General features: G+C 39.1%; 1 protein-coding gene across 2 annotated transcripts in view; it reads right to left on the reverse strand.

Annotated features, from left to right (window-relative positions):
- Positions 1-26,299, reverse strand: part of TESK2 (testis associated actin remodelling kinase 2) — an 86,602-nt gene that overhangs the window by 48,577 nt on the left and 11,726 nt on the right. Inside the window, exons 1-2 of one of the 2 annotated variants that reach the window (XM_054211177.1) lie at positions 8,013-8,136; positions 3,917-4,018 (exon numbers count right to left, since the gene is read on the reverse strand). Coding sequence is in view for 1 of the 2 variants with exons in the window: in XM_054211176.1 (XP_054067151.1) it covers positions 8,013-8,134 (122 nt within the window). In the remaining variant the exon portion in view is untranslated. Of the gene's footprint in view, positions 1-3,916; positions 4,019-8,012; positions 8,137-26,299 lie in introns of those variants that run through there. The other variant, XM_054211176.1, reaches the window with a different exon arrangement.

The following is a 26,299-nucleotide window of genomic DNA, read 5'->3' on the forward strand; positions in this document are numbered from 1 at the left end:
CAAGAGCAGAAATCTGTTTTTTCCTTAATGCATTCTGAAAGTCTCCAGATTATCAGGCATGGTGCTAGTAGCTTTATTCACAAGCAAAAATGGAAAAAAAATATCTAGGATACCAGTTCCACTATTACACAATTTTTGAAAGTATTATTTTCTCTTCTATTAAACACACTAATGACACAAGGTTAACCCAGTACTGTGGTATTTTCATTCAACAAAAACTGAGGCTAAATAATTAAAAATAATAATGTTTTCATCTATATATCAACTCTTCCTTTGTAAAGGTTTATTACATTACTTTCAAATTAGGAATTAATTGTATTTGACTTAATTCTAAAATATGAATGCAATTCAGAATTTATCAAAATTTTGGCAAAATTAAATTTCTTGTCTCGTCTTCACCAGAAAGGAAAAGCATCATCACTGTCACCCAAAGACTGCTAGAACTTAACTTTTTGTGCCAGTCTGTTTTGGTCAAGGGATGTCTCAATGGAAACATATTCATTCCCTTTGTGAACCTACACTTAAGGCAGAAAAGGCACACTGGCTCAAGTTACCAAGAGTTCAAAAATTCTTATACATTTAGGGTTTCTACTGGGAAACAGACATACATTTCTAACTTCAAATCAGAAATTAAAAACAAAGCTCAATATCATGATCTCACAGAAAAAAAGCTGGACATAAAGACACATTTATAAACCCCACATATTTAGAAATTATTACCCAGGAAGAGAGAAACCAGATACGCTGATAAAGACAGAATTAATGAGTTTACAAGCAACATACTGAAACCATTTAAACTTTGTGTCAAGAATCTCAGTTTTCAGACTCTGGAAAATAGATTGATAGAATAGACCTCTAGTGATTCAAATTCCTGGAAAACTTCTCCTTAGCTGCTGTATCAAGCAATAATAAGCCTCTTGGTTAAGCCAAATACTGCTACAAAACACTGTTGGAAAGCATTTTCACTAAAAGATAATACATGCAGCTGCTACCAGGAAATACAATTACCAAGCAAGACTTAACATATGATTTCAATTTCTGAGATTGCCCCCGATGAGATTCCAAGTTCTGCGGATAGGAAGCTGACATGCTGGCCCAGTACAGCTGAGATTATTCCTGTTGGCTAGACGCACCGTCTCCAGAGCCAAAATGTGCTTGTAGGTGAACTTCAGCAGAATGTCTTGTCAGCCAAAGGTTACACTTCCTATAAGCATTTCTAGTTGGAAGAAGCTTCAATGAGACAGTCATCCACAAAACAGGAGACCATTTGCAGATTTAAGGAAGTGTATTTTCAAGACAGTGTATCTGCCCTTATCAGGAAAGCTGAAGCACTTCCAAAATCATAACTAGGAGTTGGAAAAGTTTCCTTAGAAGCTGCAAATATGAAGGATGCTATTTGAGTCCACCCTACTAAATACAGCGCAGCGCATTTCCACCACAAAATGCTTTCTAACAAGTGTCAGCAATGTTCAGATGTTGGAAGTCTCTTTCCATAAAACAGGTTATTCCTCAATCAATCTGGAATACCTGTCCTCCTAGACAAGAACAAGAGAAGGTAATCTGGGTATTTCTTAGTCCGTTAACAGCAGTTACCCAAACTGGTTTCAGTTCAGTCTGACTGCAGGGAGAAAATTCTGGACAGGAAGGGGGAGACTAAGAACTGTAGCCTCAGTCTATAATCTTTGCCTTCTTAATAAATCAAGCAAAACTAATATCCAGATTATACAGCCACTGTGGACATCTAGACATTGAACACATGCTTCCCATTAAAAGATGCTTAATGGGACGTGTTGCTGTTCTGTGCATAAACCTGTGGCAGCTACAGTACAACACAATAAAGTGATGTCCCCTGAAATCTACTGCTACTATGAGAAAATTCAGCAGTTTGATGATAACATTAAACATCAGAAACAAACCAAACCCATCAATTCAAAAGTCTCTCACACAACCTCAGTAACACAGAGAAACAAGGTCAAAAGACAGATGCTTATTTCATTGTACTGACTGTTGGAAAACAAAGAGGGTGAGTAAGAATATTAAGTCTGCATTAAGACCTTCCTTAATGTTTTAGGCACCATGCTAGATTAAAAATATATTTCGAGTTTCCCACAGTTGCATTTTGATTCAAGACATAGAGGTAAGGCATTCCATCTACCCTTTCTGTAACATATTACACACAACGCATGCAGCCTTCTCTTCTGCTGTCTTGTGCACAGCATTTCTAAACTATTCCTTTTTGAAAACCACATCACACAAAGAAGTAAAAGTTGGTTGTTTTTTTCTGTTAAAGTACTGTTCGATACAGGACAAAGGATGTTAAGAGACAAAAGCCATCCTTCTGCCTTTTGTAACAAAGTTAATCACAAGTAATTTCACAAAAAGGAAGGCTGACAGGAGAAAACTGCACACACAAAAAAAATGGTATTGTGCTCCCAGGCTGCTAGATTTGTCTGAAAAAAGATGAATTAAAATCCTCCTTGAAAGAAGTTAGTGTAATATGCACACTGCTTGCTTATTTGTGTGTGTGCGCACACAAGAAGGTGGATTTAATCAATGAGTCAATCTGCCTGCGCACTCCTGCCAAACACGCAGCAATACCTCCAAGCACTCCTATGAGAGCACTTAAGACATGAGCTAAGGCTTTCTCTGTACAGAATGTTTTAAAATGAAGTCCCCAAGGTACAGATCAAATAAAGAAATACTTCTCCACGCAAACAGTAGTGATATTATAGACTGAAATTCTATCTTGAATTTGAAGATACACTAATTTAAGAGACAGCACAGGAGATGGAGAATCTGTGTTAGCACACCACTTCATTTGTGACAATGAGAAAAACACACCTGTAAGACATTACCAGAATGAAAAGGTATCAGGTCTCTCAGGCCGCAGCCCTAAGGCTCCCAGCTAGGACTCAAGGACAGAGGCTTCTTGAGTCCTTTCCAGCCCTATTTTTTTTTTTAACTTTGATTTGGGTAAACACTCATGACTACAGCAGCACATCAGCATTCAGAGAGGCAGCAAAGCGGTAAAAACCATTTACAAGCATACACTAGACCTTTCATAATGCTGGTACCAGATCTAACCCAACCCTTGAACACTCCTGTGCTTTAAATGGAACACAAGCTAATAAGGAAGTGAAGCAATGCTCCAAACCTGTTTTCGCTAACCCCAGCAATTACAGCCTTGCCATGTACCAGCCAACCTGCGTTAAAGTGGCTACAGTAAACAACGCGTGGTGCAAACCAGAACTCCAGCTCACTTTTCCACTCCTGCTCTCTCCATCTGTTTTGAGGGAAGACGTGATAAAGCCAGCACATCCCACACCCAGGGCAGGGAGAAGTGTAGATCAGAGGCAGAAAACCATTTTAGTGAGGAGCAGATAGGAGGTGAGGTTGATGGTAGAAACAGAGCAGAACATTCCATGAAAAACCATTAGTCTGCTTTTGCCCTGTCCACTCCTAAAATGTCCCTAAACTGATCCGGGGTGGGGGGTGGGCAGGGGGAAGGCAAAACAACAACAAAAAAAGCAGCTCTTTCATACATAGTTACCTATGCTCACCAGACAATGACTGAACAAAAAGTTACTACATTACACTTAACATCTACTCTGCCTCTGGAATCACATCTGCTAACTGAAATAGGAAGCAAGAGGGAGGGAGACAAACAAAACTCTAAATCCCCTTATTTTTTTAAACATCATGCCAGTGTAGCTGCAAGAGATGGAGTCTTCTATTCCAAAATATCCCTAACAGACTGACAAAGAGGTTCCATTTTTGCCAAAATAATGCCTCTAATAGAGAACAGTTTCTTCTTTTCTTGCTGGAAAATACATTAGAAAATTTTTTTTTTATATATATATGTATATATTTGACCACAAGAATCTTTATGATGCTACCATGGGGATGATATACTTACTGGGGACTTGGTAAGTGAAAAATAAGCTCTTCACTTACATCAGTCTTCTGATCAAGATGGATCTACATAGCTGGCCAAGAGCAGAATTCGAGGACAGAAATACTGAAATGAGTCGGGATATTTAAAGTTAGCCTTTCACTCCATGCCAAGAAACACAAGTTATTTTTAAAGCCTAAATAACAACAGTGATACTTCACCAAGTATTAGAAATAGAGAAACTGGAACACCTTGACAAAACTCCATCTCCTAAAGTAGTACAAAAGTCTCACCAAGGTAGAAGAAACACAGACGTGCCTCTAGGTAATCTCCGCTGAGCTAAGGAATGGAAGAAAGTCAGCAATTACTGACAAACTCACACTCCAGAACAGTGACTGCAGACTAGGATAAAAACCTCAAAAAGCATCTGTAACTGTGAAAATTAGTTGATATGGACAGCACAGAAGCAAGAGCAGTTTCAAATTGTCAGTAATATTTATTATTTACATCAGTGCAATCAATGGCAAAAATACAAGAATCTGTGCAATAACATCTTGAAGTTAGCTGTGGGCACACTGGAATTGATAGCTTGTAAAAAGTTGCTATGTATTTTAGAGCACTGGCAAAGGGCTGGGGTTTTAATCACCCAAGGACAATAATGATCTTTGGCTATCAAATACACTACTAGGAAGAGGAATCTCTTCTCTCTTCTACAACGCTTAGTTCATATGAACCAGGGAAGAGTTCTAGGACAAAAACATTGATTCAATTACGAATTTTAGGTACCAAAACATCATGATGTTCAAAAACATAACTACGCACACAGATTAAGGAAGAATGTAGTATACTAAAATAAATACATCATTGCTGAATCTGACATTCACTTTCTAAAACATTAACTGACTGAACTGCACACGTTGAAATAGGTTGAGAGCAGATTCTGGATGCCTTAAAGCCAGTATCTATCCAGTTTCATAATTTTACAAGCCATTTGATATCAGAGCACCTCACAGCCCTCTGCCTGCTGCAGTTAACCACTGCACATCATGATCTCAACATTTCAGCCTAAGAATCCACTAATATCCTTACTGGGAAACAACAGATCAGCACTAAGGAAAGTAACTTGTTTACAGCATAAGTTAACAGCAGGTAGTCCTAGAGCTTACAGAAGATGAAGAAGCTCAGGTGTATAAATTACGTAAAATCAGAGTACACCTTCAAGGCATGTGGAGGAGATCCAGTGACTAATCAATAAATAATTAAACTTGATACTAGTGACAAAACAGCTTACTCTGTAATATAGAGGAAGAACTTCAAAGGACAGAAATTAAGTGAAGAAAATAACATTTAACAGCAAACTGAGGTAGTTCATAGTCCCTGGAAAAGGGAAGTTACACATTAGAACTTCTTAGAAGAGGATCATTCCCTTTAAATGCTAATTCAAGCTTCAAATTTCCAAAAACAATCCCAGAAAATGTTTCAGCAGAACATGTTGTTGTACAACATTTTCCTAGTGACCTCTTGGCAATACTACTCCAGCTGCTCTTATTTGACAATGCGATTTTTTCACCTCTCACCGCTTTACTATAAATTTACTGAAAATTACTATCAAATATTATCTTTAATGTGTTTCTAAAGTGGGAAATAGGTCCTAAACTGATTTTTACAACACTAGGAGAGGCACCAATAATTTATAGTTTTCTGAAACATAAATGTGGATGCTTGCATGCATGTGTGTATATGTATATAGCTATATATAGACACATAGGCAGGTAACATTTAAAAAGGACAAAATCTTCTCCCAGATATAAAGGCACTGGAAACACTGCAGTAAGTGGTTTTAAACAAAAAAAAAAAAAATACACATAACTAACACACAAAACCACAGTTATCTGCTACAGGAAGCAAAATAATAGTTTTTACTGTGTATTATTATTCAATAAAAGAGTATAAAAGAGTAAACTAAAACTAAATACAGTTTCCTCATTTGCATTTTCTGTAAGAACGTCCTTGCTGCCTGCAGTAAGGGTACTTACCTAATACATACCAAAAAGGCAGTATTTTTTACCAGAGAACCACCTCGCTTTAAAAAAGCCTCAAATCAAGCAATTCATAAAGCAAGTTTAGTTTATTCTTGAAAACAAATTATTCAAAGATAAACCGTTTCTATACAAGTCATTTAGTTCTTATGTATTCAGTCATAACTGCTAAGTTGAACGCATAGAAAAAAAAGATTTCTCTATAAATCCTCTGTAATAACTGGGATACCAAATGGAATTCCTTTTCTGCTTCATGCATAAATCAATACAGTATTGTTCTATCTTCAGGACCATCTGTGCAACACCACTGACTTCAAATTATTCATAGGCTCTAAGGCCAGAGCCAACTGGTATATCGTCAAGATGATCTCTTAAACATTTTAAGACATTTAAATTTCAGCAATTACTCAGAACTGAGCATAATAACTTTTGTTCTGCGCAACACTTGTGTAACTACATTCAAGGGGGTGCAAGGTTACATTAAGCTGCAACTGAAAACTTTTTGCCTGTCAAACTATCCCTTTCCTACTTTCCCTCACTCCAGCCCAAATTAAATACTTTATTTTGAACAGAGTTCAAAGCTAGATGTTTTTTAAAATAAAGATTTACAAACGACACAAAGTTGATAATGAAACTGATGAAGTGTACTGACTTCATGATTCTGACAATGCCAATCCTATGAAGTTATTCTTTACACAAACCTTACTAAAAAAGCAGCTGTACCACTCCCCTGGATTATACGTGGCTTATCTAAGGATTCTGAGGGAAAGGAAGTGGTGGATAGATATAAGAAACAATTAATAATCCTGAAACCTGAAAAGCCACATATCTGACGTCATTAAAAACAAAGAAACACACAAACAGAAGAGCCAGAGTAGTTGCTGGGAACTCACCTCACCTTGAAGCAAAGAAAACAGACTAAGAATTCTAATTAGGGACAGATTACTAGAACACTTGAATAAATATACTGTGATAAGACCAATACAGTTTACCATCAGTAAAAATTCTCTAAGTTTACAGGTTTTGGGGGGTTTAAGAAAGAAAGAATAGCAAATAGGCATGAATTAATGGAATGCTCCCTACAGATAGTCCAAATGCTTCTGATATGCCTCCTCATAAATACTGAAGGAAACAAACAAGATAATATTGTCACACATCAGTTGATAAAGACTGAGCCAGGATTTCAAGCATCAGAAAAGTTTGGTTATAAAGGATTTTAGGAATCAGTACTATGTATGTCCTATTTAACAGTCCTGTGAAAAAGAGAAAATTAAGTTACTCAAAATTCACTGTGTCTCCAAAACTTTTCAGAAAGAGCTACACTGCCTGACACTATCAAAATGGATCCCAGCTGTGCAACAGCAGTTTAGGAGAACTGGTTATTTGGGGCACTGTCATCACACCTTTAAACTTCTTAATGTTATGGCTTCAGCTAATTATGTTAATTGCTTGCACATCATCATGAAAGAATAACCAAGACTGAAAAGATTCAAGCAATAACAAGATACACATTGAAATATTTTGTTTTGCAATAGATTACTGGATGCAAATCCAAGAACTACCTTTTTCCTCTCAAGAGTAGATAAATCACATTAGTTCAACTCTAGCTTCTTTTCTTCAGTCCCTCCTATTCCACCTTGCAATACTACAATAACAAAATGCTAAAAACTAGATAACAGACCTCAAAATATGAGGAAGCTGTGGCACTTGGCATTGTTAATCTGCAAGATTAGTAACCATAGATTATTTGAATGGCGTTAAATTTGCAATAATTTAAATTCATGAAGAGAAGCCAAATTTCACTCTTCATATCATTTTACTGATTCACCAGAAATTTATAATGTGATAACTTGCTTTTCTCCAAAATAAATTACTCATTACTGAGAAATTCCACATACTAAAATCACGTGGCTTTTCAATTTGCTGAAGTCTTTTCTTCCTCCTCTCCTTCCATTAAATTAGAAGCTGATCTTAACACAGTCATAACAGATACAGCTATAATAAAAAAATAAATAATGGAAATACAAAAGCTCTACTAAAGACAATCTATCTCTATACAATTCAGAAAAAAGACAACATACCTTAAGATGTTTGGATGTGAGAGTCTATTCATGAGTTGAACCTCTTTCAGCATGTTTGCTCTGTTGCTGTTCAGTGTGTTCATCTTCAAAGCCATTACCTGGTCTGAAGTTCTGTGCCTTACCTATAGGATACAAGCGAAAAATGGTAAGGATATGAAATGTGAGACTGAAAAAACAGTAATGCTGTAGCGCAACTTAGAGATCCTTCATGATAAACAACTTGATCTATACTCTGATTTCCGTAGTCTTTCTCACACAGATGACCTTCTATAAGCATACTATCCAAATGTGAGAAGGTATTTTGCTCTTCTCTTGCAACTGACGATGACAGAAAGCTTAAGAACTTGAAAAAAAAAAAATTATCAGCTGCTTAGTATGAGTGAAGGAAGCTACTTATTTGTCCAGGGAGAGAAAGTTTCCTACTCCAAGACCTATGAAACTCACCTTCATTCCACTTGTATCCCTCTTCTTTTCCCACTGCAGTGGTTGGTGTCATTGTTCGACACAATGTGTTATGAGAGGACCTGCTGGTTACGACTACAGGACAAATTTCAGAGGTGTTCAATATTCACTTCTGAACCAAGACTACGACCCAGATTATACATTCAGTGGACAGAAAACATTCATACCAAGCCCTGCTGCAAAGCAGAGAGGTTACTGGACATGCTATCACCTACTCTAGGATGTTAGTAATGGCTGCAGTGTGTCAGCATGAAAAAGAGGATTTCTCTAGCAACTGCGCAGAACGAGCACACCATTCAGAGTTACCTTCCCCCGTCAGAAATGCATGACTGCGGCCATTTCTAACTTGACACTCTCAAATTAGCCCATCTGTCATCAGCAAACAGGCCAATAATACATAGATGTGTGCTACTATTAGAAAGGAGTTGTCACGATAGTGCAAAGCTTGCCAATCCTTTGAATTTCCTTGCAGTTGGGCATTCCCACATACACACAGGTAGTATTCATGGGAATTGTGTTCCCATTATTTTCTTCCTACATCAGTCCCTGCAGCTCATAAACAGAAAACACGTACTTCTCAAAGCACTGAACTACCACCAGGACAAACTCATTCATGTTTATGAAGATTAGTTTAGAAAAGTCTGCGATGCAAGAATTTAAGACTCTCATCAGCTTTCTAATTTGAAATATAAATCTATATTACAATGTCGGTAAATACAAACTACCTGCATTTTAAACAATGGCAGCCTGCCTCCTTTTATTCCAGGAGACTCTGCTCATCTTTTCCAATAAAAGGCTTCTTCAGCTGCGATATGTGAGTTACAGAAAGAACAGCTGAACTCATGATAAGCAGATGCAAGAAGAAAGCTGGGTATGGTTTTTTGGAGGTGAGGCTCACTGGTAGGTCAGAGGCAGCAAGTGATACTCATTTTCAAGTTTTATTTGCACACTATCTGCAAGAACAAGGGGTGCATTTCAGCTAAACATTCTCATGTAGACACAAAGCACCATGAATTCAGCACAGGGATGCACTGAGAGGGAAGGGTGTCATCTTTCAGATGTGTACCTGGCTTAGCGCTTCCCAGTTGCCTATTCCTGACCTAGTTTGTAGTATAGGGTAGCACTGGAAACATCGCAGTTAAGTGTGGTAAACAACATCGAGGGACTGAGCGAGTAGAAAAATAGCCCAAAGCTGCTTTTTCTCCTGCTTCCCCCCCTGCCCATGCACATGAGCTCCTCAGATACCTCACCCCCAGTCACCCAGTAATCCCAGTGCAAGAAGGATCAGAGAAAGGAGGTGGAGAGGGATATAGAAACCAGCACCAAGAGCAGAAACCAACAGCAAGTTCATAAGCATGGGACTCCTCCTTTCAGTGGCAATACTGGCTTTAAAATAAAACTCGTTGAACTACAGCTTTAGTGCATTGTAACAAGATAATCTCGAATCCTTCTGCACACAACCTGTCTTGCTTGTTTGGCATGCTTATTGGTTTTAAGCGGGATGATTGCATGTTAAGTTGATGAGGTTTATTGTTACTTGTCAGGTTTCTTGTGTCTATTGTGTACTTTCATTAATTTTTAATTTTACGCAGCTTTTGCATACCCAGACAATTTGAATGAACAAGCTAAGTTGGACAGGTCAATGTCTATATACGGACTTTTAAAACTTATATTTTAGTTACACATTAGTTTTATTAGCAATAATGCTTTGGCTGAGGAACAAAAAAATTATAAAATGCTTTCATAGACTTAAGAAAGGAAGATTTGTTCCAACAATGCAAATTTAAAATAGGAAAAAAGGACAATTTAAAAGCTTTGAATCTATACACAGTGGCTAAATCAGCCCATTTCCTCTGGGAGGAGGCTTAGGAATCTTGGGTGTTGTGGCAGAGTAATTTGGGGTTTCCAGGGAATAGGAAAGAATTTGAAGGAACTTAACTCCTACAGGCAGAGAGATGCTCTCAACAGAACTACTTCAGAAATCAGCTTTCCACAAACACAGAAGCTTCAAGGTCTGCCAACAGGGAATGAATAGGGGTAGAAGCTGAGCAAGAATTCAGATGAAGTGTGGTCTTAAACAGTATTTGCCTTCTCATTAACTCTGCTACCTACCTCTTAATTTCCTGCCCATTTCTATCATTCACTCAGTTCTGTGCCAAAATTTCAAGTCCTTTGCTTCAACTCCGAGGTAAAAGTAGAACCTGTTCTTCCTTGTTCTTTGCCTTTTCCTTGTTCTGACCGCTCTTCTTGAGCTAGGGAATCCTCAGAGAAGAGGGTGGGTAAGTTTTGGGGTGCTGTGTCCTGCACGCTTCCTGGATTTTCAGGTCTGATACGCAAGAGGATTTGGGTAGCAACGGACTGTCCACCGTACTAACTCCACATCCAGAGAACATTGAGCAGCTTTTGCAAAGGCAAAATTTTTCATCCTCCATTTCAGAAATATATTCCTGGAGTCTTTTCAATCTTGATAGACTGAACAAGCTTCTGTGGTGAGGTCTGGGTGTTTTTCATTTGCTTGTTTTATAAAATAATTTTCCCCATGCTTGGAAATAGCTCAGATTTTTAGCATCTGCCCATACAACTGGTCTCTAAGCAGCACCAACACTATGCTTTGTTTCACTTAAAAGGGACACTGTGAGGTAACGCCAGCAATTTCATTTGAACTTCTGTATACTGTTTTGATGTTGGAGCATGTATTCCTGCTGACTCTGACAGAACACTTAATTACCTAATCAAACCAAAGCAGAGGTAGGAAAACAGGGGCCCTCCCTCTCTTGCTAGCTGCCCTTTAAGCAAGGAGGGAGAAGCAGAAGTGAAGGTGGGAGGGCATCTTCCCAAGAGAACAATACCCAATATTATGAATGAAAAAAAATACCGTTTTATATATTATGGAACACAATGCTAATCACTTGGAATATACATAAGGCTAATCGTGTTTTCTCCTCTGAAGCACCGTTGGCAAACAGTATTTCTGTGGCAAGAATGGACTGCCAACAGGGAACAGACAGGTCCTATCTTTAAGGTCTTGGTCAAGCTCCAGATCTCTACATAGAAGGAGCTATCAGTTACACTACCCACCGTGCTTACTTACCTGTCAGTTATACCCTAGACAAAATTTGGGTCTATTTTGGCATCCCCTTCCAAAACCCTGCCAAACTGTTTAGTTTTAATCCTTCATCCCCTTTCAGGCCACTTCTGTGTAATGAAAGCATGGAAGTAATGTGTCAACTACCTGACTGCTCCAGAAGGAAAACTAGTAAATATTTCAGAAATATTGCTAATCCAATTTAACATTTGTTTACAGGGCAGTTTGCCTCAGGTGTGTGCCTGTATACTCAACATAAACAGGGATTCACTCACGCAATTCAAACCTTTCACTGATGCAACTAGCAGATTGCTGTAAAGCTTTTAAAGCTGCTGACATCATTATTAATTAGGGTTCCTTGCGTATCAGAGCAAGTAACCTTTCAGTGATGTCTGGATGATCATGTCTCTGCTTAGAAGTATTCTGACAATCCTACAGCTGCTTTCCCATACTGCTTTGCACATGCTTCTGACTTCTCAGTCTGCTTACCTATGTGTCTCCATCCCCGAGGTCACAGTAACTAGATATTGCCTTTCTGTTTTATTGCTGGCAGGCAGTTAAACTGTCCCTTTGCACTCTGATTCTCCCAGGATCAAAGTACGCTGCTTGCTGTGTCTCCAAACCACGTTCTGATCCTGGACCTTATCCCTTCCTTTAAGAGGTGGTGAGAAGTAGTAGTAGTAGTCATGGATCCAGGTACAGAAATAGTAACACATTTGAAGGAAATTTCATAACAGTGATTGAGCAAGGCTCATATTTAAAAGAACTAGTCACTATATAAATGCTGTGTGAAGTTCACACAAGGAGTATCCTGCAAAAATTAGTGGGTTTAATTTTCAGCTTGATGCTTATCTACAAAATTCTTTATTATTAAAAAAACACTAAATAGGATTTAAATATTAATTTATTAAGTCATATAGATATGTCAGGGATTTCTGAAAATCCAAACTTTATATTACCTCCACTTTCTGCCTGAAGGGGGAGGAGATTTAAGCAATAGCTGAAATCTGATTTCATCTTTCACAAGGCCTTTTTGACCTTTCCTATTAACTGTACCCTTCCAAGTGCCCTTGGAATGAGCATCTGAAGAACATTTCCTAATGCTATAAATCTGCCAATACAACCTTCAGTTTTGCCCCTAGTTTTTCACTGCTTTTTCATTATTTTTGAACTATATAATGATGATTTGGAAGTATTTTGTCACTGTTCTCTTCCCAAAACTGCATTTAATTTCTTTCCAGTTTTTCCTTACCTTTCCCTCTTCTGGTATCCAGCTTCGATGTTTAATTACATTTACAGACCTTATACAGCCTAGGACATAAAATCACATTGCCTCTCTATCTCTAGCACCCACAGCAGTTCTTTCTTCATTCTTTTACACACCTCAGTCTTCATTGGGCCATTTAACCTTCACCTTTCCTGCCACGTGTCCAAAGTACCATTTTAAAAGCAGCCCTCTCTAGTCCAAATATATGACCTTCCCTGAGTTTGCTTCCTGCTGCACGTATTATTTTTACTTACACTGGCTCACCAACCTTACGCTCACCAGTTCAAATGTTTCCTCCACAATCAGCCTGCAGCCTTCATGTTAGTGACATATACAGCAAAGGTCAAATGAGTTTTTATTTATCTATGCCACATTCTATCAATCTCTTTTTTGTAACAGTCTAAGTGTTTTCATCTGTTTTGTGACTATTTTCTCTTGTGATGACAAGAGATTAAGACATTACCTTACTAACCTTTCTAGGCTGTTTGCATTAACTATGCTATATAGTGTAATACGATGTTTGATTGAAGAAAGCTCCTTTTAATTGGGAAGACAAACCTGTTCTTCAGCTCAGATCACACTGTTTGTAGAACTGGAATCTCATATGTTTTTCTAAACATTAAAATGTATCCGCAGTCAGATACACATATTCATAGTAGCGATGCTTACATCAAGTTAAAAATCTCATGTCACTAGGAAAATCTGGAGTGACAAATAGAAGCTTAAAGAAATACATTGGTCCAGATAATATTAAGCTGCTATGTTGATGCTAGGGAGTCAGACTGGGTTGTGGTTGTTTTCAGAGTAGTAGTATATAATGTCACTACCCTCTAACTTCTTGTAGCAAGAGGGAAGCCTGCCAAGTGTAACAAAACTTTGCCAAACAAAACTAGTCAGCATGTGTTACAAGAACTTTTAGCACAGGTTCAGAAGATGTACAGAAACTAGGCACAAAACAAAACCCAAAACCTTTCAAAAGCCTGACAGTCATTGTGACTCCATTAGTGAATTTCTACTACTAAAAACAGTTGAGAAATACACAGAAAAAGTTGGAGCCTTCAGCATTTTCCCTTTAGCACAAAGGATTGGTACTGGTCAAAGATCCTACTTCAATAACTTTAGTAACTTCTAGCATCACCAATTCAGCAAAGTACCAAGTTCAATTACTCCAGCATATTCCACACCTACAGTCAAACAAGTTCTCAAGTTTTTCTGCCGAACTAAAGTGAATTTATAATTAGTGAGACAGCAGTACCGCCGACACTTTATAAATCCATTGGTGTGTGCCAAAACCCCCTCAATTTTTCTTTTGTATTTTGTTTTTCTTCATTGCCCACTGTAATGTAGAACCAGGGCCCAAAATACAGCATTCATTTATTTTAAACAAACCATTTATTGATAGGAATCCACGCATATCTCTCTGCCCTTAACTTGATCCCAATCAAATCATACAGGCAAAAAGAGACTACAGTCTTGTTTTGAGAGAAAGCACAAATTCATCAGATGACTATTGTTCCACAGTTTGAGATGAGGTATAAACAGGCACAGCCCGGGTGGGGAAGTCGACTGATTTTGTAGCCAGTTCAGCAGAATGTAACCATATAAAATGCCCTTTGCAATCCAGGAGAAGGAACATGGACCCACCTCTTAAGTACTAGGCAAGAAAATGCAGAAAAGCATTGTTCTACCACAATCTCAGTATATAGCTCAAGTATGTATTTTACACCTGAGTCTAATGTCACAGTCTGGAAAGGAAAAGAAATACTGAGTTTGAAGTACAGAACTGGGAGCTTATTCTTCATTTTTGACGTTGGCTATCATCAGCTCATTGAACAGTCCTAGGCATGCTACTTACTTTCATTCCCTCTTTAACTGTATCTATAAAATGGAGGTGATATTGCTATCTACCTGCCAGGGAAACTGGAAGTTTGACATCTGCAAATTACTATTGTAACATCCAAAGTTAGTACATAATCAGATACTGTATCTGTGTCCTTATTTGATTTGTAATACTTGTGATTAAGTATTTCCCATGTTACTATGGGTTTATCCCATACGAAAGATGATGGTATTTACATAACCTGCAGATGCTTTTGAAGCAAAAAAACACTTCAGGTTGAGTTTTCCTGAGATATAATTGCACCTTCAGTCTTTTACAATATATTTACAGTTTGGTACAGAGCACGCTGTGTCCCCCCGCTGTACCAATGATGTCACCATCACTATTCATCAAATACATGCAGTGGGTTTGTTTTCAAAATCTGTATGGGAACCTTGAGAGAAAGTTTTATTTTGGGCAGAAATAATTTCCTTACCTTTCCTTTATAAATCTTTCAAATGTATGTTAGCATGCATGAGTAAGGAACTCAATCTCACATTTCAGAACAGAGCTCACTGGCATACAGCTATTGCTACTATAATCACAGTTGCAGCACTAGAACATGACCACAACCACAAATAAGACGACAGCAGGGAATATAAAGGAGCTATATTTGCCTTACTTGAGGATATTTAAGTTTTTATGAATTGCTACATTTAATAACTTTCAGGTTATAGCCAAAACCAAAAGTTCTAAATAGTTTCTTGTTATTTAAGCTTTCATGGGACTGCTCTTCTTAAGAATTAAGTCTTCCTAGCAAAAAAAAGGCAGTTAAATAAATATACCATGCAATTTCTTATGTGTCTCCTCATTGTCAGTAGAAGCTATGAAGCACAAGGATTGGATTTGCAGGACTTAATTGCAGGCAGCTGATGGGAAAGTTACAAACTGTCATTAGTGACTCAGTGTTAGACATATTGTCAGCCACAGATTAGTTAACAAAGCAATGCTGTCTCAGTATCGATTACTCCAGCGGATGTTTCATAGCTCTGTCCTCTCCTCAACCCCTAATCCAACCAGACCATCAAACAGAAGGCCCTACCCACACAGAGCAGTGCCTGCTGCTGCTGCCCAGCACCGAGGGCCATTCACCCGCCCCGACGGGCTCCCACGCTGTGACAAGCACAGCCAGATCAGGCCAGCAGCCGTGACAACTCCCAGGCGGAGGAAGCTCACAAGGACAGGAGAAGGGAGTCCCTACAATTCGGATACGGCCTCAGCAGCCGCTGGGAACAGGGTATCTTGCACGACTCACATACAGAATTCCCAACAACTGGAGAAGTAAAGACTAACAGAAGCCGTATCATGCAGGTTTTGGAGTTCCTCTCTCTAATCATTACCAATGGCTACTAAGGGGCTATAAGGAAGCATTCCCTATGGATCTAAGCCTGCAAACAAGATCTTCTTTTATGTTACTGCCATCAATAATAATTTGCACTTTTGTGTATTACCATCACACACGCGTTTTCCAGCACAGGGAGTGAAATCCATCACTGAAATAATTCACCCCCCTCCAAAACCAGTAAATAAGCGTTCAGAGAGGTGTGTCACAACGATCTTTAGTGATGCACTCTGTTCTCTAGGTGCAGTCATGTTAATACTGGACATATGCCAGCACAGTTATTTGAAGAACAGTAAATCAGCACCTGTCTCTCAGTATCAGCTATGAATGAGCTTACACAAATGTGCACGTCTGCCAGCTGGCAAAACGCAGAAAATCCCAGAGCTGCCAACCCAGCACATCTCCATCCAGAACAGAAAACTAAACAGATCATTTAACTGGGCTTGAGAAATTATTTTGGAAAACAAGACAAAAAGCCCACAAACATTTCTGTGCCAAGGGACTCTTGCCACCTGCTTTGCCCCTGGGAAACTGCACAATGATACTCAGATTGGCACAACTTTTCTTCCAGAAGAAAATCAAAGGCCCAAAGGGCTCTGAACTACAGAAGTCACTGACTAAACAAAAAATCCAACCAGGGGGTTATCTCTTATTGCAAGATCCCACTTGTTACAGTACCAGAGCACCTTTCTTATTGTTGACAGGACTTGCCAGCATTCTCACTAGTTGTGAGGACAACAAAGACTCGCCTCAGACATTCAACATATCAGCTGCTCCACAAGAGTTAGAAGAGGTCAAGTTCTAAACAAGCGATAAGTACATTTCAAAATGGACAACTTTATATTAGTTCACATTCATTTTTTTGACTGAGTATTCTTTTAGCACCAAGTTTGTTTCAGTGATTTTTTGTTCTGGCTTATTACTAAAGAAACAAATCTTTCACTTTCAGGGTATAATGATAGTTCTGCCATATTTTCCAAAGATTTCTTTCTTCAGCAGAGAAGTCGGCTGACCAAACCAGAGAAAACTGAAACATAGTGTAAGTAAAACTCTACTTCCCCTATGCGTTAATTTGTTTCACTCAGTATAGTTTCAGACTTTACTTGTAGTGATGCCAAGTAGGACTGTAGGAAAAAGTATTACAGAAATATGATTTTGAAAATTTTCTTAAAATTTTTCAACACCACTACAAAAGGCAAGGCTTTCATTAGATCTGCTAGCCAGTGACAGCTTTTGAGTCACTCCCAGTGTTTCTTCAGCTGATGTTATAAGGTGATTTTTACATCTTAAGACTTCTAACCAGAAAATAAATAAAGAAAAATCAGGACTTATTTGAGATAACAAATGTGAACTAGCCCTCCATTCTACTTTGTATCTCAAAGCATTCTCAATTCTGCTAAATGTAAGAGTGCCCTGCAAGTCAGACAGGTAATTCTGGATTTTAATGATACTCACAAGAGTGGGCATGAAGCGAGTATTTTGCACCAATTGTACAATCCTTAAAGAATAATAAATGCAGATGAGGTTTTTAACTCTTATATTAATGATCCATTGGAATAAGGCCTATTTATTACTGCATCTCCCCACAGCCTATGCCCTATAAAAGCATTGACTAATTACATGACAACGACTAGGATAACAGTGACTTGGCACCTCAGTAACCAAAAAATCATTAGCAAGAGGAAGACAACTGTCTGTTTTAGTGGTTACCAGACAAATCATCTTAGCAGTCAGTAGAAGAGTTCCAAAAGGCTGATACTTCACACATCAGCGTGAGACAAATCAAACTTGGAAGACTTCTACTTTGACTAAGAAAGCACTAGCATCCTCAGGATTTATGCCTCGTCTCCGTTCCAGAATGGTGCTTCTTCCTGCTCCTGACAACTATTAGAGTAGAAAGAGATTGATTAGAATCACCTAGCTGATATAACTCAAGAGCTTGAAATTAAGTTTAAAAGTTATTCTAGCCTTCTTGGCCAGTTCATATAATACACAGGGTGACTGTATTCCTAAGCAAATAATTAGCAGCGTGTTTTAACACTGTAACTTTACATAAGAGACCTTAAGCCTCAAATATCTTGCTTCTGTCATCTTGAGCAAGGTGAAGGAGTTTCCTTAAGTTTCAGCTTAAAACTGAATCCTAGTGAAATAAGAAATGAAACCAAAAAGCATGTGTGAACAAGATTTGCTGTCTGTCTTTCTAACAGGCATCACATCACTCAGGGAGGGCAGCGACAAGTGTGACATCTCTATCCCACTGCAACAGAATGAAAGAAGAAATTTAGAAGAGGAACAACGCACCACACCTGGGTGAGGGAAGACACACATTGCTCAAGCGGGTGTCACTTCTCAGTCACAAGGTATATTCCCCATGGCTACGAGACCAAATATTAGAACTGTGTAACCAATATGTAGAATAATTCACTTACTCATTCCCTACTAATTTTCCAACCCACGAGGACTTCTTCTGACACTGTATGTCATAAGCAGAGCCTGAAGTATCTCGTTTTGCCTGATGTAGCAACACCAATCTCAAGGAGAAAAACCCCCAAAGACTTCAGTTAAAAAAAAAAAAAAAAAAAAAAAAAAAAAACCCCAACAACTAATTTCAATTGTCTAGATCATTAGTTTCCAAAATTGGTGGCCTTAAACTGTTGGTAGCTGTAAGTTTCTCAACAACTTGCCAAGCTTAACCAAGAACATTCTAGAAAACCGTGATAGCTACAAATATCACCAATGAACCACTAGGAGAGAAAAGACAATTTCTGGTTGTGAGACTGTTCCCAGAGAAATTTAATTTTTCAGAGTAAGTCCAATTCTTATTGCAGCTTCTAGCCATTGGGCCTTATTATGCCTATTTTTCACTACACTAAAGAGTACCTTCAACCAACTGGTTTTTTTCCATTATAAGATCGTTTATGCACTGTAATGACATCAATTTTTATACACCAAACATGTTAAGACTGAAGTCATTCACTGAATCACTTTTCTAGGTATTAAATCAATTTTTATTGTTTATTTTTCCCCACGTGTTGGTACCAAGTGTTCTCCAGCTTTAGAAAACTCAAACATCTGATGTTGAAAGTGTTTAATACATACAATTAGAGTTTCCTACAAATACTTCACAGGGTAACTAAAATAAAATATCTTTTAAGCCTATCAAATAGTCCCACAAATATCACGGATACTGTGTGATCTCACCTCTAATGTTTTACACAGTTTTTGAAGAACACCTGCATTTATTTGTTTGGGCCTCTCATGAGGCTGCTAATGCCAGAGGCAATCAAAGAGGATCCTTTCCTAGTGCAAACCTTACACTAAATGTTCAAAATAACACATTAGAAAATGAGAGAACTTTGAAACCGAAGCAGTAAAGACAAAGTGTGAGATAGATTTGAGGTTTCCTGTGAAATTTCACATTATCAGCTGACTTCTACTTCAGTGCTGCCTTCAAAATATTTTTAACTTGAATACCAGAAATACTTCCTTATGAGTTATGCAGAAAGATATTTTTGTTGTACTTCAAATTTCTAAATTGACAGTGTTATTATTTTATTCCTTAAGACAAAATGACAACCATCCTAAATAGAGAAGGTATGAGGAATGCATACATAGATGATAGAAAGCAAGTCTTGCAGATGCTCTCTCATTTCCTTGGTAGATTTTTACCATCCCTCTGCCAAGAGCTTTTGCCCTCCCAGCTCAACCAGATGAAGGGGCTGTTCACCCACATCATCTTCACAGGATGTCAGAGTAGCTTTATCTACTGCTGCAGGTTTTTCAGTCCAGTGTGGCTAATGATGCAACCACTCCTCTCTTGCTCAATAAAATTGATTCTTCAGAGATACCTGAGAGTTAGTACCTTCCATTGCAGTAGACTCTACTATCAGCTTTAAAGAACATGTTAAGATGTTCATGAAGAATGACAGATAAAGCTGCTTTTGCCCTGTGACAAAAGGATGAAGAGCAAGACAACATGAAGTATTTTCCAACCCTATGCTTTTGACTCCACAAATCTATAAAGCAAAGAAAAACACATAAAGATTTACAGTGTGGTAGGAAGGCCTAAACAGTAATAAAAAAGGCCAAAGCTTGACATAAGCAAAACTTGCAGAAAGCAGTTATGCCTACTGGGTAATAATTAGTTTCCAGGAAAAAAAATAAGTGCAATTATCTCCAATATGCTACCCACGACAAGGAAAACTCTTGTTACTACATTAAGTCTGGAGACACGATACAAGTTCACACACGCGCTGTGTTACCCAAGCTATGGTTCCCCAAGCAACACTAAATCTCTCATACAACAGTTTCCATAAAGAAAAGCACTTACACACAATTAGTCTTCCCGTCGTCGTCTACATAAAAAACACACAAGCATTCTGCCCAATTAAGTGATTTTATGGAGATATTAATGTCACCTTGAAGAATGTAATTTTGCCCTAAAGTCTGGTGACAAAGCAATGACACTATTCAAAAGCAAAAGCCAGAGTTGTTTTAAGAGCAAAATTCACCCCTTAGTTTGGTACTAACAAAGAAACAAACTTTTTCCTGTCATCAGTGTTTATATTGAGAGTTTTGAAATAATAATCAAAAGGGTACATTAGGATTAAGAAAAGTTTGTCTCCAGCTGGAACGCCCAGAATCTCCTTGATTCATGCTGACATCTAACCACTTCCCCCTTAAAAGAATTCAGGGGGGAAGGTATTGGTTTGACAGTCCTGAAGACTGACATCCCATTTGTGCAGCAAACAGGTGCACACAGAGAAGACAGTAAGAACTTGCTTGTAGAGTCCTGGGAGTGTGCTGGGGCCTTGTCCTGAAGGAGGGAGCTCCATATCAGTTCTATTCCTGGCAATCATGCAAAGACTGGCAATAACACACAGACTCGCATTTAGATTTAAAACACATTGACAGTTCAAATATTGCAGTGGCTGCTTATCTATCAAAATCCAAGTTAATAAAGATTCCCGTTCTGGAAAGTGATGTCTGCAAACTCTGAGCCACTGGTTTCCAAAATCTTCTCCAGTGGGATTTTGCTGAGCATGGGCTGAAAACCATGCAGCAGCTACCCTGCCTTGAATTCAGATTCTCTTGCCGTTTTTTTCCACACGTTTTCCACGTCCTTTTGCAGTCATCCTCTCCTTTTAATCTGAATTGGCATTGCCTTCTCTGCATGCTCATTTATAAAACTACTCAAATGTCTCCTTCGCTCCTTCCACACATTCACAGACATTTTACTCCTGGAAGAAGGCCTCTATTGACATGATATATCACTAAATGCCACAGGAAAACTGAACCCTCTGTCACTAATGAGTTGCTAGTAGAGTCAATAAGCAAATAGACAGGACCAGCTGTAAAAACAACTGAAACCGGGAAGTTCTAGCTATAAAAGGATAGTTAAAAAAATAATAATAAAATATGGGCTGGATACACCGAAGGAGGTTCTAGAATCTTCTATAATGGACATTTAAAGGGCAGGTCGAAAATAGCTGCCAAGAACAGATCACATATACTTGAGCCTGACTCAGCTAAGGATACTGTAGTAGTTCTCATAACATCCCTTCACAGCTTTACATTAATTTTAAAGTTAGGTGATATTATATATTAACCTAATTGTATAAGTGTTTTACAATAGCAATATACATACATGAACACACAGACTTCTGTAAGACCTCTGACTTCGTGCCACAATCCACTACAACTAGATTAAAGACTGGCTAATGATAGCTCAAGATACAGTTGCATGTGACAAAGCAGCGTAAGATAGGGAAGTCTTTTACTGAGCTTCCACAGGAACTGAGCTAGAGCTCCTGTTACTCAATATTCTGCATTCACTTCCAATTCACTGATGAAAGTTGCCACTCAGAAAAACTGGAAGCTTCTAAGTTTGTAGCATTACCCTGTTCACATTATTTCACTACGTAGTGAAGGCCATTTCATATCTTAGGTTCATCTGAGCTAAAATAAACATGCCCAAATGAAAAACTTCACTACAAACAAGGACTGAAGGCTACAGAATAGGAGACCCATACCAATTAAACATAAGGTACTAATGTGCAATAACAACAACAAGTAGTGTGCATTTTGAAAGTGTGACAAAAGCAGAAGGATAGTTTTTACATGTCATTGTTAAGAACAAAAGTAGCGTGTTCTGACTTAGGATGTCCACTTTAAAAAGAGAAAGATGTTGGAGATGTTGGAAAGACTTAAACCTATATTGCAAGAATTAAGTCATTCCCAGAGTGGGGTAGGAGAGGAAAGAGACAGAAATTGGGACTAGTTAACACACCAAGAAAGTCAAAACCTAACTTAATAACATACATCGAGTTTTATATGGAGGAAAGATGAGGTACTAAAAAGATGCTGGCCCAGACAAAGCAATACAAAGAACAACTGGGTGAACGAGTAGGTCCAGAGACTTCAAGTTAGGTACAACTTAGTGCCTGAGGACTGGAGGAAAGCCAATGTCACTCCAGTCTTCAAAAAAGGCAAGGAGTAGGAGTCAGGGAACTACAGGCCAGTCAGCCTCACCTCCATCCCTGGAAAGATGATGGAGCAGCTCGTTCTGGGCGTCATCTCAAGGCATGTGGAGGAAAAGAAAGCTATCAGAAGTACTCAACATGGATTCACCAAGGGGCAATCATGTCTGACTAATCCGATAGCTTTCTATGATGGCATGACTGGATGGATAGATGAGGGGAGGGCGGTAGATGTGGTCTACCTTGACTTAAGCAAGGTGTTCACCACAGTCTCCCACAGCATCCTCATAGGGAAGCTTAGGAAGAGTGGGTTAGATGAATAGACAGTGTAAGGTGGATAGATAGCTGGTTGAAAGACAGAGCTCAGAGGGTCATGATTAAGGGCACAGAGTCTAGTTGGAGGTCAGTGACGAGTGGTGTTTCCCCAGGGTCAGTACTGGGTCCAGTCCTCTTCAATATATTCATCAATGACCTGGATGAGGGGATAGAGTGCACCTTCAGCAAGTTTGCCGATGACACAAAGCTGGGGGGGGTGGCTGACACACCAGAAGGCTGTGCCGCCATACAGAGAGACCTGGACAGGTTGGAGATTTGGGCAGAGAGGAACCTTATGAAATTCAACAAGGGCAAGCATAGGGTGCCGCACCTGGAGAGGAATAACGCCATGCACCAGTACAGGTTGGGGGCTGACCTGCTGGAGAGCAGCTCAGTGGAAAGAAACCTGGGACTCCTGGTGGACAACAGGATGACCATGAGCCAGCAATGTACCCTCGTGGCCAAGAAGGCCAATGGCATCCTGGGGTACATCAAGAAGAGTGTGGCCAGCAGGTCGAGGGAGGTCATCCTCCCCCTCTACTCTGCCCTGGTGAGGCCACACCTGGAGTGCTGCGTCCAGTTGTGGGCTCCCTGGTTCAAAAAGGACAGGGAACTGCTGGAGAGGGTGCAGCAAAGGGCTACGAAGATGATTAGGGGACTGGAACACCTCTCTTATGAAGAAAGACTGAAGGACTTGGGTCTCTTCAGTCTGGAAAAGAGACGGCTGAGGGGGGACCTTATCAACACTTATAAATACTTAAAGGGTGGGTGTCAGGAGGATGGGGCCAGGCCAGGATCTTTTCAGTGGTGCCCAGCGACAGGACAAGAGGTAATGGGCACAGACTTGAGCATAGGAAGTTCCACCTAAATGTGAGGAGGAACTTCTTTACTTTGAGGGTGACAGAGCACTGGAACAGGCTGCCCAGAGAGGTGGTGGAGTCTCCATCTCTGGAGACATTCAAAACCTGCCTGGACGCGTTCCTGTGCAACCTGCTCTAAGGTGACCCTGCTCTGGCAGGGGGGTTGGACTACATGATCTCCAGAGGTCCCTTCCAACCCTATGATTCTATGAAATTTACAACAGTGAGGTAACACGCTGGGCACTGGAATCCATGATACTGGCTTTGAGGTCTTCAGTTCAGAACTAAATTAAATAACCAACAATGGGGGGTGGGGGTTGGAACAAAACCAAAACTGCCTTGTATGTGGTGACAATATATGCTGTAGACAAAATACCAGTTACTGATAAAATATAACGACCTTTGATTATGTGGCAGTGCGTGTGGAGATGACCTAATAACTCTTCCAAGCCTTAACTCTTTGAGAAGTCCATAATGCCTTTATTTTTAAACATACAGTTTAACCATGAGATACAATAGGCAAAGTATAACATGAAAGTAGATAAACATGCCAATCAAGACAGATAAATTTTTTTTTTTTCAGTCAAGTGACCTGTCTGTTCTCATAACCTTTGTGTCTGAAGTCCTATGAGTTAGCCCCTCACTTACTCTATTGTACTGTTCTTACTCTGCACTGTTTATTCTAGTTCGCAAGTTCTGTCAAACCTAGGTCAGAGGCCAAAAGAAGAAAGTGACTACTGTTTAACATCAAACATTTCTGCACTGGACTCCTCAAGGCCTGCAAAATTATAGACAAACACAGACGGACAAGTTAATCAAGCAGAATGGTAATCAAGTCATAAAGCACAAAAGAAGACAGCTCTCAATGAGTCACTTTGGGAAAGCCAGATCAGTAGTATCTCAGATCTACCACAGTCAATTGTTCCAAAGATTAAGCCCACCAGCATGACAATGTGCCTGAGACACATGACATAGTATCATAAATGATACAAACCATAAATGATACTAAATAGTGTACTTTAGAGGCAACAGAACCACCAGTTTTATCCTAAGTACATTATAAGTATTTGATAAAAAAATAATTATATGTAAGTGTTCTTCACGCTACCCCTAAGCACAACTCCACATCAGACCTGTTTCTTCTTTCACATTAAACAGCTGGATGCTGCTTATCTTTAAGGAACCTTGAAGACATTAAATAAATACGAGAAACAGGATCCTAGCCTCAGGCACAAGGTATGTGTTTAAGCAGGCACACCTTCCCTGATCAGTCAGCACTTTTGAAACTCAGAGCATACAAATTTAACCATACCAAATAGAGACTGACAGCCAATTAATGAATTGAGGACCATCATTCCAGGATATTCAAATAGGAGGCCTTACAGCATGAGCACATACAGCATGAATATCCTGAGGACACTGACCCATTTGCAACCACCACCCATCTTGTTAAGTCAAGCAAAAGTACGCTGCCCTGTCTTTGTATTCAGACTTGGCCTTGCACCTGGACAGGGACAGTGCTAGCTTCATAGGCTATGGAGTCCAGACATCACAGAACAGCACTGACATTTCCAGCATTTGTTTCTCAAGGGTATCCATGTTCTATCAGCGTTAAAATTCATCATATCTTGTTTTTCACATCGCTTTGATGCATCTTAGATGACATCTATATAAATAAGCCAGGCAAACGTGATCTAGAAGGAAATACTATAAAGTAGCAATGTAAAGCCATAATCAAAGGAGTAGCTAGTGGTTCACAGGTAAACTGGTAAGATTATCCAGTAGGACTCTGCAGGAACCTGCCTGAAGTCAAAACACGGAGTGAAGGAGGGCCAAGCACTTCTGAGACAGGATTAGAATTCAAAGTGATCTTGAAAAATTAAGAAATGCTTGAAGGGGGGGCAACACCAAAGAAACAACTAACCAACCGAAAAGTCCTTAACCCAGCAGGGATTAGTAGGTAAAGTTTGCTTCACAAGTGCACACCTAGGAAAACTGTGTAGCCAGATGTACTGCAGAAAGGATCTCAAGTTATAGGGGATCGTAAACTGAGTACTTAGCGCTTGGTGCTTTCAGGAGGTATGCCAAAATGGGAGGGCTGATTTTCATCTCAAAATTTTTTCTTTGGAGGCACCCATGCCTGTGACAAACTCATGAATTCTTCCCTGGATGTCAAAAGACTTCACCATTCCTCAACAGTTAAAACCCTCAAACTCCCCAGTGACCACACCTGCCTAGCAACACGACCTCCCCAACATGCAAACACACAGGACACTGAATTTACATGATTCTATATTGGATCAATGATCCCTGTTTTCATGTATACATGGATAATAAACCACAAAAAGTCCATTTTTAACATTCAGCCAAAGAGTCGAAGTATTTCCAGTCTCTCTCAAAAGTTCAGCTACAGAATACAGAGCCAACAAGAACACCTGAAGGAATTTGCTAGCAACTTGAATATTTAGTACTGGCTTTGAACCTGAAGGTATATTTGAATAGAAAAAGATCCTGGATTTTAGTCTGACTGCTGTTCCAACACACACATTTTATAACAAGTAGTATCTATTTTCTAATACAGTGTTTAGTTTCAGTATG

This window comes from Rissa tridactyla, chromosome 8, assembly GCF_028500815.1.
Source record: "Rissa tridactyla isolate bRisTri1 chromosome 8, bRisTri1.patW.cur.20221130, whole genome shotgun sequence".
Lineage (NCBI taxonomy): Eukaryota > Metazoa > Chordata > Aves > Charadriiformes > Laridae > Rissa > Rissa tridactyla.